General features: G+C 34.7%; 1 protein-coding gene across 1 annotated transcript; it reads left to right on the forward strand.

Moving 5' to 3' along the window:
• Positions 1-337: 337 nt before the first annotated feature.
• On the forward strand, positions 338-16,342 carry MMADHC (metabolism of cobalamin associated D). The gene is made up of 8 exons (XM_043894399.1): positions 338-478; positions 994-1,053; positions 3,880-4,024; positions 7,223-7,440; positions 9,925-10,030; positions 10,582-10,712; positions 14,825-14,911; positions 15,817-16,342. The coding sequence occupies exons 2-8, from the start codon at positions 1,045-1,047 to the stop codon at positions 16,009-16,011; spliced, it is 891 nt and encodes a 296-aa protein (XP_043750334.1). The 5' UTR covers positions 338-478; positions 994-1,044; the 3' UTR covers positions 16,012-16,342.
• Positions 16,343-21,380: the final 5,038 nt, after the last annotated feature.

Below are 21,380 nucleotides of genomic sequence, written 5' to 3' on the forward strand. Positions count from 1 at the left end.
GCCTATTAAAAGTCTGGCACACAGGGGGCTCTATTCTCAAAAACAGTTATTTTCGACTTTTTTTTTTTTTTTAAACAGATACAAAGAACAGAAAACTGTACCTCCTTTGAGCAATAAAGTCTTGAGGCAAGAGGAGGCTTTCAAACACAGCGGTGAGTTAATGATCGAAATTAAATGAGTGCCGAACGCAGCTCTGGAGCCTCGATCTCCATCCCACATGTCATTATCCACACCTCATCTTTCCTCCTCCTACGTGGGGGCGTTGGACTATCCAATGAAAGGCGGTGCTACGTGGGCCTCCCGTGCGCGTGCGCAGCATCGGCTCGAGGATCATTCCCATCCATGCGCTCGAAAGCAACTTCTTCAGTCTGGTCACTGCCAGCGTCAGCGCTACATCCGCTGCCGTCGCGCCGCCATTTTGAAGACGGGAAGAGTACGGGCCTGGGACCGCTGGAGGCGGCTGTGGCGGCGGCGACTGGTACGGACGGTTTCCGCCCGTGTTAGCCCCTCCAGATTTGCCCATCTTTTGGCCACAGCGCTCGGTGTTGCCTCTATATTCACAGGGCCCCTGTCGCTGTCCCCGGTTGTCCTGTCACTCTTGTCGTTAGGATCTTTTTCGCTTCCTCAACCTTCATCTTTGCTGGACGCTTTGCTTACAGCTTGTTTAGAACCCTGATCGGTGTTAAAATACCTACTTGGAGCCTCAGGACTCCATCCTGTTGGACGGCCCCTCTTTCCTCACCCGGATCTAGTCGGAGTTGTCTTCCGCAGACACACCGGGCGGGCCGAGAGCTGCAAGGCCTCCTGTGGGCAGCGACTTGTGCCCTGTAGGGGCAGGGGGCGAATTCCGGTCTCCTGGGGTCCGGGGACAGCTTGGACTTTGGTCCTGTCGCGGAAGAAGGGACACCCAGTAGGCGATGGTGGACATTACCCGAGTGATCTGTTGTTAGAGCTTAATCCGTCACCGGCCTGTTTTGTTTTGTCCTTTCCCAGGAATAACTTTACAAAAGGGAAGATAATTTTCGTCTGCCCTTTCCACCAGAAATGGCCAATGTGAGTAAATTAGTCTCTTAAGAAGCAGTACAGTAGTAAATTATTTTGGGCACTCGTTAAGAAATGGAGGGACGGGTTTAATTATAATGGCATTGATGGCATAATATTTCTTGTACTTGGTGAATCAAAAATGTCAAGGGAAGCAAGGGGTGTGAAATTAGGTCAATATGCCTTGAAGGTAGTTTGAACACAAACATATTTCCCAATACTTTTATTTATTTATGCAATTCCTTTTGAGAAATTCAGTGCCAGCATCCTTTCAGTAATTTTAAAAAGGCATTATTTTTGTAAATACTTAGAATCTATTTTTAAGCCAGTTTCTGTTTGGTTAGGTAAACTGAAGATTTTGTAGCAGTTTTAGTATAGGAAGTAACCTTACAGATATTAGAAAATGAGAGCAAGAGAGATTATTCTTATAGACCAGAGGTATTTATTCACGGTAACTGTCCAGTGATGACTTAAACGCATCGTGCCATAGGGGTCATAAAACATACATGAAAACTATTACAGTAAGAGTAGAAACAATTTTAAAAGTTACACAGAGGTACAATACAGATTCAAAGCTTTGTGGAGAGGGAAAAGTAGGGGTTTGGGTTCACTTAAACAGAGAAGCATTTGAATTTTGGAAGATGGGTGAGATTATCTAAATCTCACCCAGAACAGGTATATTCAAAGACACCCCCTGGCCCCGCCCCCCTTCAAAAATCAAGAAGTCATTTCTGTCTTCCTCAGTGTAAGATGTGTGAAAGAGATGAGTGGGAAATAAGGTTGGATTGAGGATTTGGGATCAAGTAACAAGAGTCTTGGGGCTTCCCAGGTGGCTCAGTGGTACAGAATCCACCTACCAAGCAGGAAACTCAGGTTCCATCCCTGGGTCAGGAAGATCCACTGGAGTAAGAAATGGCAACCCACTCAAGTATTCTTGCTTGGGAAATCCCATGGACAGTGGAGCCTGGTGGGCTACAGTCAGTGTGGTCACAAAAAGTGGGATGCGACTTAGCAACTAAACCGCTAGCAAAGAGTTTTGAATGATAGACTTGGTAATTTGGACTTTATTCTTTAAATTTTGGTGATTTAATTAAGAGTTGTGTGTTAGGAAAATTAATATAGTAACAGTTAGCCAGGATAGTATTCCTGTAGTTGAATATGATATATTAAGTAATAATCTAATGATGAGACTCTAGGGCCAGGGGAGGATGCTTAAATTTTCAGGTAGACAGAATGCTCTAGAGACAGGCCTTGCATTTTGGAGACATCTGGAGGAGGTTCAGTTTATCTGGATCTTGAAGAAAGAGTTGGAATTTATCCAGCCTAAGAGAAGGAAAAGGGTATTTTAGTGGAAGAAATCTTATGGCAGTATAAAAGACAGAAATAGGGAAATGTTGTATAGGTATTTTTATGTGACTGAAAAGTGGAGTAAGAGAAGGGAAGATAAATTAGTAAGAAATTCTGTCAGAGAGGTAGAAAGACCAGTCAAAGAACAGACAGGTTGGATTTCAGAATACTCTATGAAAGGGAAAAAGAATGATTCCAAAGTATCAAATGGCTAGACTATTTCAGCCTCCTGGTAACTAGTTTCCATACCACCTCTCTAGTCCCACTCTTTTCTCTCCACTGCCCTTAGTTGTACATTCCTTAAAACATCCTTTATTTTTATCTTCCTCCCTGCCTACAGGTTAAAATTCTGATTTATTATCTTGTTGTAATAGGCCCTTTCCTATCTGTGTCACAAAGTATAAAGCCTTTTATAGTTGCTCATAAGTTAAAATTTCAAGCCTGTTCTTAACTGCATTACTTTATATCCACCTTCAGTGAACCTGTCACTCTTTGAAAACGACCTCCATACCTTTCTTCCTGAAAGGCACTCACTGAAATGAGTACCTAAATTTCTGTTTCTTCACAACCCAGTATATCCTTCATGAAACTTCCTGTGACCTCAAGGACATCTTAATTGTTCGAATCTTTTAATAGAATTTCACAGATGATATGGTATTTGTTCTCAAGTGTTTTTAAATATAAAGGGCCAGGTAGCAAATATTTTAGGCTTTGTAGGCCAGAGTCTCTGAAATAACTCTGCAATTATGACATGAAAGCAGCCATAGACGATACATAAATGGGTGGGGCAGTGTTAGAGTAGAACTGTATTCACCAGGACAGACAGAAGGCTACAGTCTGCTATAGTTTGCCAACCCCTGCATCAAAGTTATTCTGACTCAGCTATTTTGATTAAAGTTTATACATGAAAGATGTTCACACATTCATATGGTAACTGACCTGAGTCTAGGAAATGAACATAGGAGCAGAAAAAGGATCATAAAGATATATGCTAAACTGGAGGAAAGTGGACATTGCCATGAAATCAAGAGAAAGATAGCATGGGAGATAATCAGTACAATCTGATAGCAGTAAAAGAAGAGTTAGAAAGTAAGTAGATTTTTTTTTCCTAGGAGAGGTTTTGAAAGTTCTTTATTTTGAGAATAGAAGACTTGCTAGCTGTGCCACTTTTTTAGTGGTGCTGCTGGACGGAGCAACTTTTCAAAGTTGCTGTTCTTTCTGTATGGCACTCTTGATTCTGGCCTTGCTAGGAAAGCCATATATTTTTACCCAAATAACTTAGTACTTGTGTTGTTTTTTTTTTTAATATTTGTGTTTATTTTTAAAATTATAAATATGTGTGATGCTCATGTGTTATTGGCAGGTGCTCAATAACAGTAGAATCAATGTTGGTTTTAAAAGATACATTGCAATGTGAGGATTTGCCCAAGATTGTCTGTGTTAGTATAACATTTATATCCAGAATAATTTTAGTTTTTGTGTCATTCTTAGGTACTCTGTAACAGAGCCAGACTGGTTTCCTATCTCCCAGGATTTTGCTCTTTAGTTAAAAGGGTTGTCAATCCCAGAGCCTTTTCAACCGCAGGATCTTCAGGTTCTGATGAGTCTCATGTGGCCACTGCACCTCCAGATATCTGTAAGTAAAACTTATTTTTGTTTTACTTACAATTGTTTCATAAGATTTGTTACGTTTCCTGTAATATTTCTTCTTGAAGTTTTACTGATCTTCTAAAGTTGAGTTTATCCCTTTGAAAGTAAAATCAGAGCTCTGCCTAAATATTTATGCCAGGAAGTTACAATACTTAAAAAAAAAAAAGAATGAATATTGGTTTCTAAAACTTACTTTCTTGAACTTTAGTTTTTTTCTAATCTATATTCAAACACACACAGTCTTCCCTGAAACAAATCTTCTTTTGATCCTATTAAACTATGTTACTACTTCTTGCCACTCTTTGCTGAATTTCCTAAATGTAGCCATCACTGTTTACTAACAAGTGTTTAGTAAATCAGTCTGCTTTTTCTTATCCACCTTGCACACCACTATATCCCATTAATCATTCTAAAATACTGTAAATCATGACATTTCCGTCATAAACCTCAATTATCTCCCATTGCGTTCAGTGGCCGTTCCTAAACTATCCACAAACTATGAATCATTGTTCAAGATCTAAAAAAAAATTTTTTTTTTAAGTTCTGTAATTAGTTAACTTTGAGAAATGCTTTATGCCAAAGTCCTATCTTAGAGGTTTATAAAGCACACTAAAATATTAAGGGAGGGCTTTTAGAAACTTTACCTAATGTATTCTAAAGTGATTGCCGATGGAATCCTTTTTTCATTCAATGCATTACTTACAGTGTAATGTCCATTCAGTTGGGCATGCAAAACCTCCCTTAGTTTTCTTGCCTCAGTTTTCGAACTCTATCTCTGATTATTCCTCAGTTTTCTTGATCTGAAGGCTAAACATAGATCTATCATAAATGAAAGGTCTGTCACTCAGAATAGTTAAGGGTTTGTATTGTGAATATACAGCTTGGCCTCCCTGTCCATGCGTTCTGCATCCTCAAATTCAACCAATCAGAGATTGAAAATATTTGAGGGGGTGGGGAATTCCAGAAAGTTCCAAATAGCAAAACTTGAATTTGCCATGTGCCAGAAATTATTTACATATCATTTACTCTGTGTTCGATATTATAGGTTATCTGGAGATGATTTAAAGTATACAGGAGGATGTACATAGGTTACATATATGCACATACAGTTCATTCTTGAACAGCATGGGTTTGAGCTGTGCATATCTGTTTTATACACAGGGTTTTTTCCAATAATAACTAACTTCAGTACTACACAGTTCTCGGTTCCTTGACTCTGAGGATGTGGAAATGACTATACAGAGAACTGACTCTAAATTATACTCAGATTTTTGACTGCAGGCTTTGAACAACTAACTCTTGAGTTACTCAAAGGTCAGTTGAACTAAACCCTTTTTATATAAGGACTTGAGCATATGTAGATTTTGATAGCCATGAGGCTCCAGGAAGCATTGCCCTGTGAATACCTAGGGAAAACTATATAAATAATTTTTGTAAAATAAATAAATAAATAATTTTTGTAGATCAATAGGGAAAAAATAACCCAGTAGAAAACCAAACAAAAATTTCAAAAATGAGTTTGAACAGGCGTTTCTGTAAGAGAAAACCTAAATGACCAATAAACATTTGAAAATATGCTCATATCCAGTATTAATATTGAGTATTTATTTGAAGACACAGATCTGAATAATCTGTAAGACCCAGGTTGTTCAGAACAGCTGGTAAGTTTTAGTTTGTGAACTGACTCCAGTCAGTCATTGGTGGCTATCTAGAGCCTTATCACTCAGTGTGATCTGCAGACCAATATAGCATGGCATGGTGTATCATCAGAATCACCCGGGACTGGTTAGAAACGAATTTTGAGCCCCATTCCATATCTGGTAAATCAGAATCTGCATTTTGAGAAGTTCTCAGATGATTCTTAAATATTTAATAATTTGAGATGTGCTGGGCTAGAGTGTTTGGGTTGAGAATTATGTGACAGTGTCTGGGCTTCAGCAGGGAAAAGTTCCATAATTGATAGGTAATATCTGTCATAGGTATGGAAGAGAGATATGGGCGTCACACAGGGGCAGCCGTAATGACATGACCATTTTTAGTCACTTAGTTCTGGCAGAAAATTTATAAATACTTTTATTGCCAACTAAAGTCTACAGCCATCCTTTACTTTCTCTAAACAAAATTCCTACTCCGAGTATTTCTTCACTTGATTTTCTAAGTTACTTTTTTCTGGATCTTTTTGAATTTTTCACACTAGGATTTTTTTTAATTTTATAGGAATAAAGTAATGTGTATTCTTCTGTAAGTATTTAATCCATATTCACGCATGTGACTGGTAAACAGGGCATTATGTCACATTAGTTACAAAATTTTTTCCAGTCCATTAATGTTTTGTGCCACCAGGTAACAGCACTTGAATGCCCCTCCCCAAGGGTTCCCTGGTGGCTCAGATGGTAAAGAATCTGCCTGCATTGTGGGAGACCCAGGTTCGATCCCTGGGTCAGGAAGATACCCTGGAGAAGGAACTTGCAACCCACTCGAGTGTTCTTGCCTCGAGAATGCCATGAACAGCGAAGCCTGGCGGGCTACAGTCCATGGGGTCACAAAGAATCGAACATGACTAAGCGATTACCATAAACACACACCCCAGGGTGTGTAACCACTACTAAGTCTGGTATCTTTACTTTCAAGTATTTTTTTTTTCTGTATTTAAAGCATTGTTATAAGCATGTAAAATAAATGTCACATATACTGTTCTTGGACTTAGCTTTTTCTTTTAATGTCATTTATCCTATGAACTTCTTTCATCATACGTAAAGATTTACTAATGACTGTTAAGAATTACATAGTATGGAAGTTCCCTGATGGTCTAATGGTTAGGATTCCAGGCTTTCACTGCCATGGCCTGGGTTCAGTTCCTTTTTGGGGAACGAAGATCCCACAAGCCATGCAGTGAAGCCAGAAAAAAAAGAATTACATGGTATGGATTAACAGTACTTTATTGAATCCGTTCCCTAATAAGGGAATTACCTATGACTTGGCAGCTGGTTGCTTCAACTAGTGTTTTGGAAATAACATGAAACCAACTAACATATTCAACCAGTAAAGCAAACTTCAAAGATCTATTGTTTAGGTTGAAAAAAAAAAAACCTTATTGGAAGAATAGCATCTTTCACATTCTTTCAGTCTACCAGTGCATTTAAGTTGTAAGGAAAAAATGGTTCATTTTGTTTTTCCTCTTCAGGCTCTCGAACAGTTTGGCCTGATGAAACCATGGGACCATTTGGACCTCAGGATCAGAGATTCCAGCTTCCTGGGAACATAGGTTTTGACTGTCACCTCAATGGGACTGCATCACAGAAGAAAAGCCAGGTTCATAAAACTTTACCTGATGTTCTAGCAGAACCTTTATCGAGTGAAAGACATGAGTTTGTTATGGCACAATACGTGAATGAATTTCAGGTATGTTGTTAATATCATTTATTCTGTTTTCTAATTATTAAAGTTTTATTTCTGATAACTACGAGAGTATTACTTTCATTGAAAAAGTAAAAAAATCTGTTAAAGTCCAGTATATACAGGAAAAGCATGTATAGTTTTTAAAACCTTGGTGTTGTCCTATACATAGTATTTGCTATATAATTTTTCACATTGCAGTCTCTTAGGGAATTAATTCTTCAAAATATCTTTTTTAATAAATATTTATTGTAAATATAAATAACTTAATTTCTGTAACTGGAAATTTAGATTTTCTTTTTTTTCATTTTTACAAGCAGTAATTATAATTTATATATGGACCAAATTCCAACTAGTTTTATATTCCTCTAGCCATTTAGAAACTTAAAAAAATTTTGAGATCTCTAAAATTCTTCAGATATACTAAACTAAAAAGTTTAGTTTAAATTTTTAAATAGGATTTAGTTTAATTTTTAGTTTAAGTTTTTAGTTTTATTTTATTTTTAGTTTAATTTTTTAGTTTAAGTTTAGTTTAAATTTTTAAATAGGATTTTTAAATAGGTTTTGTAAAAACAATTCCTGAGAGGTTTTTAATGAGTTTTTTAGAACTGGTATTGCATATGAATTCTTTAAATGCATTTTAAAACTAGTGTTGCATCATTGCTCACTCAAATGGGAAGTTACATGCATTTCAGAGTTTGTCAAACCCCGGATCCTTATCATTTTTCTTATTTCTATGTAGTTTCAGGTTAAGATTTTGATCAAAATGATATTATTAAAAGTAATAACCGCTCACAATTATGGGTTGTATCAGTAACCTAACACTGGGACGCAGTTGACCTCCCCTTTTTATCTCAGATAATTCCTTCTCAGTCTTCTTGGCTCTTCCTCTGTCTACCAGTTGTATGATATTTCCCAAATGTCTGTTCTTCATTTTCTGTTTTGACTTGCTCCCTGGTCACTTCAGTCCTCAGCTTTCTCCATAGGCTGTGTCTTCATATTTCCTAACTTAGCGTTTCTGTTTCTGACATTTCTGGTTCTGTATCACTTACCAAATATCTTTATCTGGATGTCTCAGAAGTACCAAAGTTAGGACTAGTACACATCTAGTACTGAATGAGTCCTTTTTTCTCTCAAAACTTGTCTTCATTCCCATGTTGTCAGTAGTATAAGTGACTTAGTCATCCTCTCACTGTCCCAAAAATAAAGATTACAATGACAGCCTTGACTCCTCTTTTCATCATTCCCCCATAAATAGTGACAGTTACATTGCTTTCATCTCTGAAAGTAGCCTTTAAATTTGTGTCACTTTAGTTCTCACTAATACTATTAGAGTTCAGCACCTTCTTATCTTAGCTCAGTTTTTAGAGGCATTATAAGTAGGATGGACTGTGGAGATAGGATAAATTTGTATACAGAGATTGACTCTTATTTATTGATACTTAATTTTGTGAGAAATTTAATTAAATTTGGGAAAGTTACTTCACCTGAGACTGTTTCTTTATATGTAAAATAAGGATAATTTATTAATATTATTTAATAATTTTAAAATAAAAGTCAAAATTTTGTAATGTGGCATAAATTGGTTTCCATAGTTTTGATCCTTTTCTTACCTTACCGCCCACGGTTTCCTACTCCTTCTGCATTCTAATCACAGCATACTTTTCCTTTGTTGAAAATTACACCGTTCTCTTTGACCATTGCATGCCTTTGCACTATTATTTCTTGCTAGACTGTTTTTTTTCCTTTGAGATTCTTAACCTGTATTCTGTCCATTCCTTTATATGTCAGACACATATATTAATTAACATATAACTCAAATGTGATTTCAACCTTTTCCTGATTTCTCCCAACAAAGCAAGTTTTCTTCCCCATTTATACCTCCAGAAAATTTCCTTCACAACTCTGTAGCACTTTTCATATTGGATCGCATTTATTTGTTCATGCTGTTTTTCTTCTACTAACCCTTATATACCAAGAGTGAAGACTGGATTTTTACCACTGTAGTGTCTGCTCCTGTTATAATGGCTGATGTATAATAGGCACCCATTAAATTTCAGTTGAATAAGAGCCTTTAGGCTTTTCCTGTTGGAGAGATTATATATTTAATCACTTTGCTTTGTAAGTTAATGTTCTTATACCCATTTTACAGAACAAAAGAAAGGATAGTTAGATATAACAAAATATCAGAAGAGGTAACATTATAAGATACAATCATGGCATTTTTAAGTTTTTTAACCAACTTCTATTAAGTCTAGAATATCAGTAGGTATATATTCCTTTTTTTTAATTCAACATTTTTTTTAAATTCTCAAATTACTTTCATCATAGAGAAAAGTTTGAGTATGTAAGAATACACTGATTATTACCTAATCACCAGCTAGATTAAGATTATTGAAAAAGCTTTCTAAGACAAACAGGTTTATAATGGGCAGGATATTTTATTTGAACTCCAGATTTTGTTTATCTATATTTCTTATTCCCCTAAAGGGTAATGATACACCTGTTGAACAAGAAATTAACAGTGCAGAAACTTACTTTGAAAGTGCCAAAGTAGAGTGTGCAATCCAAACATGTCCAGAGTTGCTGCGAAGAGGTATGTTGTGCTTTATTCATTTTTACACTAATGTGTATCAGATTCTGTCACTAATTTAAATATATTGAAAAATATACTCCTTAGGAATTATAATGTTTTATAACTGAATATTTTAATACGTCTTGCTGGAAACGATCATTGCCTGGCTAAGAAAAAGACTAGCAAATGTCCCCTGACATCTGACCTCATGCTGCCATTAGATAGGATTAGTAGAATTTTTAGTAACTTTTTCCCTAAAGTCATCCTACTCACAAGTGATTACTGAGAAAAATCTTAATAATAAACTTTTTTTTAATTCCAAGACTAACAACATGTAACCCAACTTACTCTTTGGAATTGTTGGCAGTATATTTTTGGTTCATCCAAAAAGAGCAGAAGTAAACCAAAGCTAAATTTATTTCATCCTTTTAACAATAATGTGCATTTATAAACCTAGCTTGGTGCCGTAGCGATTTGACTTAATCGTCATTTTTCTAAAGTGTTTTATGCGCTGTTTCTTTTTTCAAAAAAAAACAAATAATTTTTTCCTGGAATTTTATTCTCATTTATAGATTTTGAATCACTGTTTCCAGAAGTAGCCACCAACAAACTAATGATTCTGACTGTAACACAGAAAACTAAGAATGATATGACTGTTTGGAGTGAGGAGGTAGAAAATGAAAGAGAAGTGCTCCTAGAAAAGGTAATTCTTTCAACTGCTGACTGTTTAGTTTTATAATCTTATTTAAACACCAGTGAACACTGTTTTAAAATGATAGCTGTCTTTTATCATTATTAGTTCTCTCCTAATGTATGTCAGTATATTTAAAATGTACATGTTTTCTGAAAATAAAAATGCCAGGTCTTTTGTTTTTGTTTTTGTTTTTTTTAGTATCTTTGAAAAATTTATATTCTATCCAGTACTTTGTCATTTTTTTTTTTAATTTATGTCTGTCTTAGGAAGTTTGGAAATACAGTAAACAACAAAAATGTAAAATTAACTCTTCATACCCATCCCTGTCTCCTCTCTTATCCTGTTCTCTCCCTCCATGTCTCTTTCTGTCTCTTACGCATGTCAAGTAAAAAGTGAAAATTACCTAATCCTTCTTCATAGTGTAAACAATAACAGTGTACAGTACAATAATAATATAATTGTACATACGCACATTTTTCCCATCCTTTGCTTTTAACTAGAAAATATGTTTTGACACCTTTCCTTCACATTACACATAGATTATATTTCGTTCTTTGTAAAATCTGTATAACATTAGATTACATGGGCAAACCATAAATTTTTTAAATTATTAAAAAATTTTTTAGTCTTTTGTGAGTTGAAAATCAGTCCTTTGCTTTTATAGTGAGAATATTTGTACATTTATTTTTATGCTCATACTTACATATTTCTAAATAGGGAATTGCTAAATCAAGGGTATATTTAAGTTATAATATATACTGCCAATTTGTCCACCAAAAAGATCATCCTAGTATATAAGTTGTTACTCTTAACCTGGATATTAGCATTATTTTTCATTTTTATCAACCTGAGAAATCAGTGGTAACTTAAAAGCTCATATTTAGAAATTATATGAGTTTGATTCCTTGGTATGTATGACAAGATCAGCTCACCTAACTACAATTGAAAAAATTCTGTTTACTAATTTACATGCAGAATGATATTGGGAGTTTTTTAATGTTTTATTTAGTGTTGGATGTATGGTTCTCACAACTTATAAATATATTGTTTACATACTTAACAAAGTATTTTATGATAATCACTTCACACTTAAATATCCCAAATACAGCTTTGCTAATAAATTCCAGGTAGTAATTAACAGTCAGGAATGAATTATATGCTAGTTAACAAAGAAGTTACAGAGAGGCATAAGACATTATCTCTGATTTTTAGAAGATCTGAATTTGATGAGTTGAAATTTCAATATACAATAACTCAGTAAACATTTTCTGTTTATATATTAAGACCAGGAGTAGTTTATCATCACTCATTTAGATGCTGGTGAGTTTGCTCTCACATATATATTGCATCGTAAGTCCTACTTTTTGATTCGTCTAAGATTCTGAGCCTCATTTGATACTGACCCCAGTATAGATATAACTCAGTTTTCTATAACCAATTTCCAGGTTTTGAAATGGCACTATACTTTTTCGTGTGATTTTTAATTTTATAGTGACTTAAGCTGTTTTATTTTTTATGGAAAAGAAAACATCTCTCTATTTTAGATATGTTCGTGATTATTTTAGGATCACACATGACTTTACTGTCCAAGTAGATATTTTATCTTTTATGGTTTAAATCTATTATAGTTTTTTCCAGCAGATGTCAGTGTTTCCTATTGATGAGCAGAATAAGATAAATATTTAAACTGGTTCTTTTTGTGATCATTTGGCATTCTTAATCTTCGCAAACATTTAAATACATTGTTTTGTTCACCTTGTAGTTTTTGTGTATATCTTATTAAATTGATACATAATTTTAATGACTTCTAGACCATATTCAGTTTTCCTGCTTTTTAAGAATTGTGAGGATTAATGAAATACAACAGTAAGTGCAAATATTATGTAGATAACCTAAAGAATACAGTATTTTTCAATTTTTTCATTAGTTTACAAGAAAGTTTAGGCATACCTTAGAGATATTGCTGGTTCGGCTCCATCACAATAAAGCAAATATGGCAATAAAGTGAGTCACATGGATATTTTGGTTTCCCAGTGCATATATAAGTTATGTTTATGTTATACTGTAGTCTATTAAATGTGTAATAGCATTATGTCCTAAAAAATGCATACCATAATTTTAAAATACTTTGTTGCTAAAAATTGCTAACCATCATCTTAGCCTTCAGTGAGTCATAGTAGTAAAACATCAGTAAAGGTCACTGACTGCAGATCATCATAAATATAATAATAGATGAAAAAGTTTGGAATACGGAGAGAATTACAAAGATGTGACACAGAGACATGAAGTGAGCAAATGTTACTGGAAAAATGTCACCAATAGACTTGCTGAACACAGGGTAGACACAGGCCTTCAACTTGTAAAACAACACGTTATCTGCGAAGTACAGTGAAGTCAGAAAAGTGAGATATGCCTGTATTTAGAGAGCATAAGTTAGTTTAGGTTGTATATCTATAGAAGGGATCAATAAACTTTTTCCTAGGAGCCAGATAGTAAATTTTTAGGTTTTGTAGGTCATAGGTTCTCAACTACTCAGTCTTACCCTTGTATTGTTAAAGAAACCATAGACAGTATATAAATGAATAGGCATGGCTACATTTCAGCAAAATTGTATTTATACCAACAGGCAGCCACTCAGTTTGATGGCCCTCTGACTATCACTTCCTCATCCCTTATTTAGAGAATGGCCTATGTGCCTAACTTTAGCTTGGACTTTCAGCCAGCTGAATGCCAGAGATGCTCAGTGAGGCCTCATTACTCAGGGTGGGCCTGAAATTCATGTTACCCAGTGCTGCATGACCCCTGATAACACTATTCAGCTGCAGCCTTGCATCTGGCACTCTGCTAGACCTCAAGGAATCTCACTCTGTCTGCACAGCTTAGCATGAGGCTACTAAACCAGGAAAGACTGCTCTGCACACTGCTTTGGAACCCTGTTGTGCATCACCCTCTTCTCCAGCACCCTACCCCACAGAGTCCAGATGCTTCAGCAGTCCAGACCTGTTGCTTTCTACTGCAAAGTGACTTGGGCTCCACTTCTTTGTCCTGCAACAGGAAAGTGTCCTCAGACAGAAGGCTAGAACATATATGGGGATCACTTTGTTTCCCTTCTCTCGAAGAGTACAGTTTTGTGTCTGCCTGTTCATTGTCTGAAAACAGTTGCATCATGTATTTCAGTCATTTTTATAGTTTTCAGCAGGTGGCAAGTTTGATAACTATTACTCTATTATGACTGGAAGTGGAGTTGTGCCCTTGTTTTTAAACACTTATGGTCTGTCTTTTTTTTTAACATTCTAATCTGGTTCTAATATTTGTTGTCTTTTTCACTGCTTAGAGTTCTGGTAAATCTAGTCTTTGCATCATAGGAGTTAGACATCACAGGATTTTGAATAGGTAATGCATGTACATGGTATGTAATATTTATACACTACATAGAAAAATAGAGAAGTGTATAGGGAAAAGTAAGTATGCTGTCCAGCTCTGTACCCAGTCTATCCATTTATCTTATTTTCATGTGCTTTGTCAGAAATATTTCATGACTATGTGACTGGATAGGTGTATTTTTGAAGGACATACAAACAAGTACCTGTTTTTAAACAACTTCCATTCAAATTAATGAATGATTCAGATCTTTTCATTATGAATATTTTGTTTTCCCTTTCTTACCTTATTTTGGAATTTCCATAATGATATAAAATAGTCTATAGTTTATAAATTATAGTTTATATAATTTATATAAACTGTATATATAAACTATAATTTATATAGTTTAACTGTATAAACTATAGTTATAATCCAACTATAGTTTATAATCCTTGACAAATTTTAGAGTTAATAGCACAAAAGTGATTAGAAATAGTTTCTAAAACAAATAATTTAGAAGAAAAAACGTACAATTTAGACCTTAAAAAAATGAAAGTGTTATATCAACCATTAATCGTTTAGACTAGTGAAAGTAATCTTAAGACTATAAGTCCTAATTTATCATTAGTTTTAATTTTGTATTAATCTTGTGTTCTCTATCTGAGGCAAAAGATATTTATTTTAAAAATTTATTGAAAAATAAAACAGTCTGTAGTGATGCTATCTTGAGCATAGTATTTGTGTCTTTTTCTTTGCAGTTCATCAGCGGTGCTAAGGAAATTTGCTATGCCCTTCGAGCTGAAGGCTATTGGGCTGACTTTATTGACCCATCATCTGGTTTGGCAGTGAGTAATTAAATACATTTTGAAAGCCATTTGAAATTTGAAGTAGGAATTACTTTTTTATAATTATAGCCTGGGTAAAAAATAAATCATTTAGGACTTCTTGAACACCTCACAATTTTATGCACAGAAGTACCAAGAATCAATTGAATTCACAACTTTGAGGGATCTCTGTCACTCCTGGTTAAAGTTTTCCATCACTTTAAATTTTTTTTTTTAATAATTTCAAATTTTATTTTTTCCATCCTTGCTAGTAGACATTATTTGAATTACATTGAATTGTGCTTACTGTTAGTTAAAAATTAGCATTCAGTAGTTTCATTAAGGAAGAAAAAATTATTTTTAGAATTAAGAAAATTTGGATGGTAAAGAAAAGTAACTTTTTGGAAATTAACATTTATAAAGCTATACTTTAAAAAAAAAATGAGCCACTATTGTCACATTTTAAATTCTGTGTATGTCTTTCAGTTACAAATAGTAATAAATTTTATTTTAATCTTAAGATAGAAATACATACTGTTTCTTCTCGAAGTTAAGATTTAGTGAGTACTAGAAATGAAAAACACCCTGGGCTATAGTTTTCTTATTTTAAAAATTACAAAGGTGGACCATAGATGATTGCCTAAGACTTATTTCATCTCTAAAGGTCATGTGAAGTTATACATTTGGTTCTAGATAACATGCAGTCTGCTAGATCATTCATTTCACATTTCCAGAATACACAAGTATTGAGGGGGAGAGGTTTTTAGGGCAGTTAGGTGTTGCATGTGACCCTTTTATTTCTTATTTGACCTTTTAAATATTTGCAGTATTTATACAGATCTGTGTTCATGTTTACATAAAAATTGTTAATACTCCATTATCTTTCTTGTTAATAAAAATATGACTTCATTTTTTATTTCTTCCAGTTTTTTGGACCATATACAAACAACACTCTTTTTGAAACAGATGAACGCTATCGACATTTAGGATTCTCTGTTGATGATCTTGGCTGCTGTAAAGTGATTCGTCACAGTCTCTGGGGTACCCATGTGGTTGTAGGAAGTATCTTTACTAATGCTACACCAGACAGCCATATTATGAAGAAATTAAGTGGAAACTAGCAGTAGTGTCAATTAATTTGATCCTCTGCTTGTCTGTAACATTTGGGATGATCCACAAGCATTGTCAAAGGCTTCCGTTTTTAAAATTTACTCCCTTGTAGGTATTTATTTCAACATTATGGATTTACAATATTGGCAAGTGGTTTATAATTTTTAAATTTCAAATACTCATATTATCATTAAATACATGTTGAGCACATCCACATTGTACAGAATGTGATAATTAACATGTAACCAGGGTATGATCTCATATTGTTATTTCTCCCCTTAATTGGAAAAACCTCACTTTTAATTATACCTCTCCAAAAATAAATCATACATTTGGCTATGATCATATGTGTGTTTTTTTATTGCAGTCTTTTTAAAATACAGTTCTTAAAGTTTTTTTCTTTTTTTAAATAAATGCAGTTGGGAATTCTGGATTCAGTGTAGATTTAACTTGTTAAAATTTCTTTTTTCTTTATTACTTGTCAAGTGTCCTGATACCAGTCTGAGTATTACTTTGAAATGTATGTGCAGAGAAAGAAGAATAAGGATAATACTACATCTTTACATATAAAAGAATTTGAATCTCAACTTTATATAATAGTCAAAAGTAATTCTTAACTCCTTGGTTGAGACAGATAAGTGTTTTATTCTCAGACAAAACTATAACTCATCTGCTAAGTCTATTTCCCTAATTTTAACAACAGATAGAAACTGCAGTAGTTTACAGAAATGCCTCATGGGGGACAGAACTTGTTTTTACAATATTTTAAACTCAGAATTATCTTTGATTTGTCTTTTGTCAATAGGAATAGAGATAAATCTCAGGAAAACAAGTAGCTTCTACCAAATGAATTATTTGAAATGGATTTTTCTGTATTTTTTTTAATTAAATGCCTGTGTTTTAAATAAACACATGGAGATGACCAACTTTAGTTTATAACTTCATTTAAAATTCTTTGCTTAATTAACATATAGCCTGGTAATGAGTATTGCTTACGATTCACAGAGTAAGACCTACAATGTTCTCATTCGTTACAAAGATAAAGTAGTGACTCCCCTAGTGTTTGGGAAAAAAAAAAAAAACTTTGAAGTATAAATGCTCAGTAAATTTTCATCTATGTAAGGAGGACTTAGATCAATACAGAACATTATTGGCACCTCAGAGGCTCATCCTCTTCCCTTTCAGGCACTTCTTCCCCTTACTTACCCCTCTACAAGCAACCACTATCCTGATTTCCTACAGTATAAGTTGGTTTTCTGTTCTGATGCTTAATATATATATGAAATATATACCATGTTCACTCTGGCTTCCTTCACTCAGCAGTGCGAGATTCCTCCTTACTATGCATAATTATAGATTTCTCATTTGCATAGCATTTGTCTTCTCAGTGAACTGGGACAGTTTTGCCCCCAGGGGAAATTTGGCAATGTTGAGATAGTTCTTGCTTGTTACAGCTTGCAGTGGGTGAGTGCTGTAGGCATCCAATAGGTACAGGACGTAGATGTTACTAAATACCCTACAATGCAAAGGACATCTCCCACAAAAAGAATTATTTGGTCCACTGCCTTTCATCACACAGTTCTGGTGTGCATATTGCTTATTCAGGCATTTCTGACCTTGCACCATTCTTTGAGCCATGTTCCTTGAAATTTCACCCTCTATTTTAACAGTTTTGAAGTGCCGTCTACTGGTTGAAAAGCATACTTCCTCCCTATAGATGGCTATGGCTGTGTACTGTATTATTTCAGGGGTAGGGTAAAGAGTACTGGGGCTCCTTTTCTCATCTTGATTTCTAACAGGATTTGCAAAAACAAAACTTTGAAGAAGCAGTAACTGCCAATTAAGAATTTTTTATTTTCCTTGAAATATTTTAAGCAGATTTAGGTTTGGGATACATAATCCAAGGGATTCTTACTAATCCTAGTAGAAAGTAGTTTAACTTTTATGTACTGCAATAAGAAAATATTGCAGGTATCAGTTTCATCACACTTGTTTGATTCAGTTCAGTTCAGTCTCTCAGTCGTGTCTGACTTTGTGACCCCATGAATCGCAGCATGCCAGGCCTCCCTGTCCAACTCCCGGAGTCTACTCAAACTCGTGTCCGTCGAGTCGGTGATGCCATCCAGCCATCTCATCCTCTATCATCCCCTTCTGCCCCCAATCCCTCCCAGCATCAGGGTCTTTTCCAATGAGTCAACTCTTCGCATGAGGTGGCCAAAGTACTGGAGTTTCAGCTTCAGCATCAGTCCTTCCAATGAACACCCAGGACTGATCTTTAGAATGGACCGGTTGGATCTCCTTGCAGTCCAAGGGACTCTCAAGAGTCTTCTCCAACACCACAGTTCAAAAGCATCAATTTTTTGGCACTCGGCTTTCTTCACAGTCTGTTTGATTAGGACCCCATAAAGGAAGAACTGGTAAAATTTATTGTCTTAAACAGAAGTTTGCTACCTTTTAAAGACTGAGCCGTTGAAATTGATTTTAGACCTATCACTGAAAATATGTTTTTGTTGTAAAATTTGCATTTTGACAAGAATTTATAGAAGATAAATGCTGAAAGGGGGTCTTTCAGATCACCTGACCCACCTCCATCCTTTTATAATAGAATGAAAAACAGGAATATGCATCAGATTACATAAGCTAGTGTTAAGACCCAATGGTGGAATTTGGCTGTGACTTACATACATATATAAAGAGTGACTCTTCATACTCACTATCAAGAAGTTTATTTGGCAATTAAAAATATCAAAGAGTTGTAGAATTTAACTTCAGGTTAACTAATACTGCTGCCACATTTCATAGATAAACTTCTGAGTTCATTCCCTTGAACTCTGCATGCTCTGAATTTCTTTGAAAATTTACTGAAATGTATCTAAAAATTCAATTACAGATCTTACACGTCGCACAATAGTTCAGCTGTAACTTCAGGTTTAAAACTCATTTCTTGGGCTTCTTTCACTTGTACCATCAATATAATCCTTACATTTGAACAAAGTTCTCCCTTTAGTTCCAGACTCTATTTCCTCTTCTTAGTACTGGTTCTCTTGTTGTTCCAAAGTAGATAAATTCTGCTTTGAAAATAGAATTTATCTACCTCAACACTGTTGACATTTTGAACCTGATAATCGTTTGTCCTGGGAGATGTTCATGTGTGTTACAGATGTTCAGCAGCGTCCTTGCCCTCCATCCTCTAGATGCCAGTAGCAACCCCTGGTCATGACAAAAATATCTCTAAAAGTGACCAAGTTTCCCCCAAGGAGCCAAATGTTTATCTGAAAAAAATTTAACCAACGTGTCCTTTATTTTATGTGACAGTATCCTATCCGCAGTTGAGAACCACTGATTGAGTATACCTTCTAACTCAGCAGTCCTCAGCTTCAGCTGTACATTTGAATCAGGTGGGAGTGCATTTAAACACACTGATGATTTGACTCCCACACTCACAGATTGTTCTGTTAGTGTGGAGAGTCTTGGGCATCATCATTTTTTAAAAGTTTCCCAGATGATTCAGATGTACAGTCAAGATTCAAACCATAAGTCTGTTTTGAAAACAATAAAGATTAAAGAAGCATTTAAAGAAATAACAGCAGGATATGATCATGGATTTAAGGAGATCCAGGAAACAAAAAATGAAGTCTCTAATGTTCTGCATTAAGAGTGACCTGGTTGGATTCAAATTCAAGGATTCTTCCTCTACTAAGGCTTTGCTAACGGCTCCATCCCTTCTTTCCTTTCCCTTCCTTTGTTGAGCACTTGGTTTATACCATGCCATTTTGGATTCACTAATTGTAGACAGTTTTTTTATATTTTTTCTTCGTCCCATACCTGAAAAGTAGGCATCCAGTTCCCTAATAAACACCACACTAAAAATGCAGTAATAATCTTCATTCTCATCTCATTACTACCCAGGATATTTTAAACTTTTTAATAAGTATTCTTTTCCCTCCTTTTTTTGTGTCAGTAGGAATATATGAGAGTCATAACTTAGTTATTCAGATTCAAATTCAGGCTTTGAGCATTTGCCTTCTGATCATATTACTGGAAGCTATAATCACTTAAAACAATGTTGCTACTATAAACCTACAGTAATTAAGACAAAGTAATATTGACACAAGGATGGACAAACCAATGAAAAGGAAAAAAAGTCCAAGAAATTGACTTGCATGTTAGTGGTTACTTGATTTATGGCAAAGGTGGCACTGCAGTACAGTAAGAAAAGAATGATCTTTTCAATACATATTGTGGGGTCAATTGGATATTATATAGGAAAAGAATGTATTTTTTGCTTTTATCATACAGTATACAAAAATCACTTTCACATGAGTTGCAAATCTAAATGTGAAAGATTAGACAAAGTTTTAGGGGAAAGAGATCTTTGTCACTTTGCGGGAGGTAAGGATTTTTTTAAAAACAGGACACAACACTGACCATACAAGGGAAGAAAACAATATATTAGGATTAAGAACTTTTCAGTTCATCAAAAGACATCACAAAGGAGAAGGCAACCAACAGAATTAAAGATATGTGTGTATATATATATATATATATATATATGTATATCTTCATCAATCCATATATATATATCCTATATATGTATATCTCATATATATCTATCCTATATATATATGTATATCTCATATATATCTTCATCAATCGAGATATGTATCCAACAAGGGACTTGTTTCCAAAATATATATAAAGAACATGTAAAATCATCAAAAAACCCAACAGAAAAAAGACAAACATTTACAAAGAAAGCTATCCAAGTGACCAATAAACATGAAAAGGTGCTCTGCTTCATTAATCCTCAGAAATACAAATTAAATCCACAACATCACATCGCTGCAGGTCCTCAGAATGGCTAAAATTAAGATACCAAGTCACAAAGATGTAATGTAATTACAACTTTTTATTGATGGAAAATGTAATATAAACACTTCAGAAAACTTTTTGGTTCTAAAGCTTAACTTAGCTTATCTGGGACCTAGCAATTTCTCTCTGAGGTAAATAGATCAACAGAAATGCATACATCTATTCACCAAAAGACATACTCATGAAAGTCTATACTAGCGCCTTATAATGACCAGAAGTAGGACACTGCTCCAATGCCCAGTAGCACTGAAAGGGATATATCAATTGTGGTGTACTTACAAAGTGAGATGCTATATAAAAATGAAAATGAATGGTTTATGATTACTTGCAACAAAGTGATGACACTAATAAGGATGAAAGAAGCCAGACACTAAACAGTGTGTCCTGTATAAGTCCACTAATATGAAGTATAGAAATCAGAGTGATGCCCTCCCTTATAAGGGGAAGCGTAGTGACTGAGAGGAAAGGGAAAGGAGACTTCTGGGGCATTGGTGATGTTCTTTTTTTT

Source organism: Cervus elaphus, chromosome 33, assembly GCF_910594005.1.
Source record: "Cervus elaphus chromosome 33, mCerEla1.1, whole genome shotgun sequence".
NCBI lineage: Eukaryota > Metazoa > Chordata > Mammalia > Artiodactyla > Cervidae > Cervus > Cervus elaphus.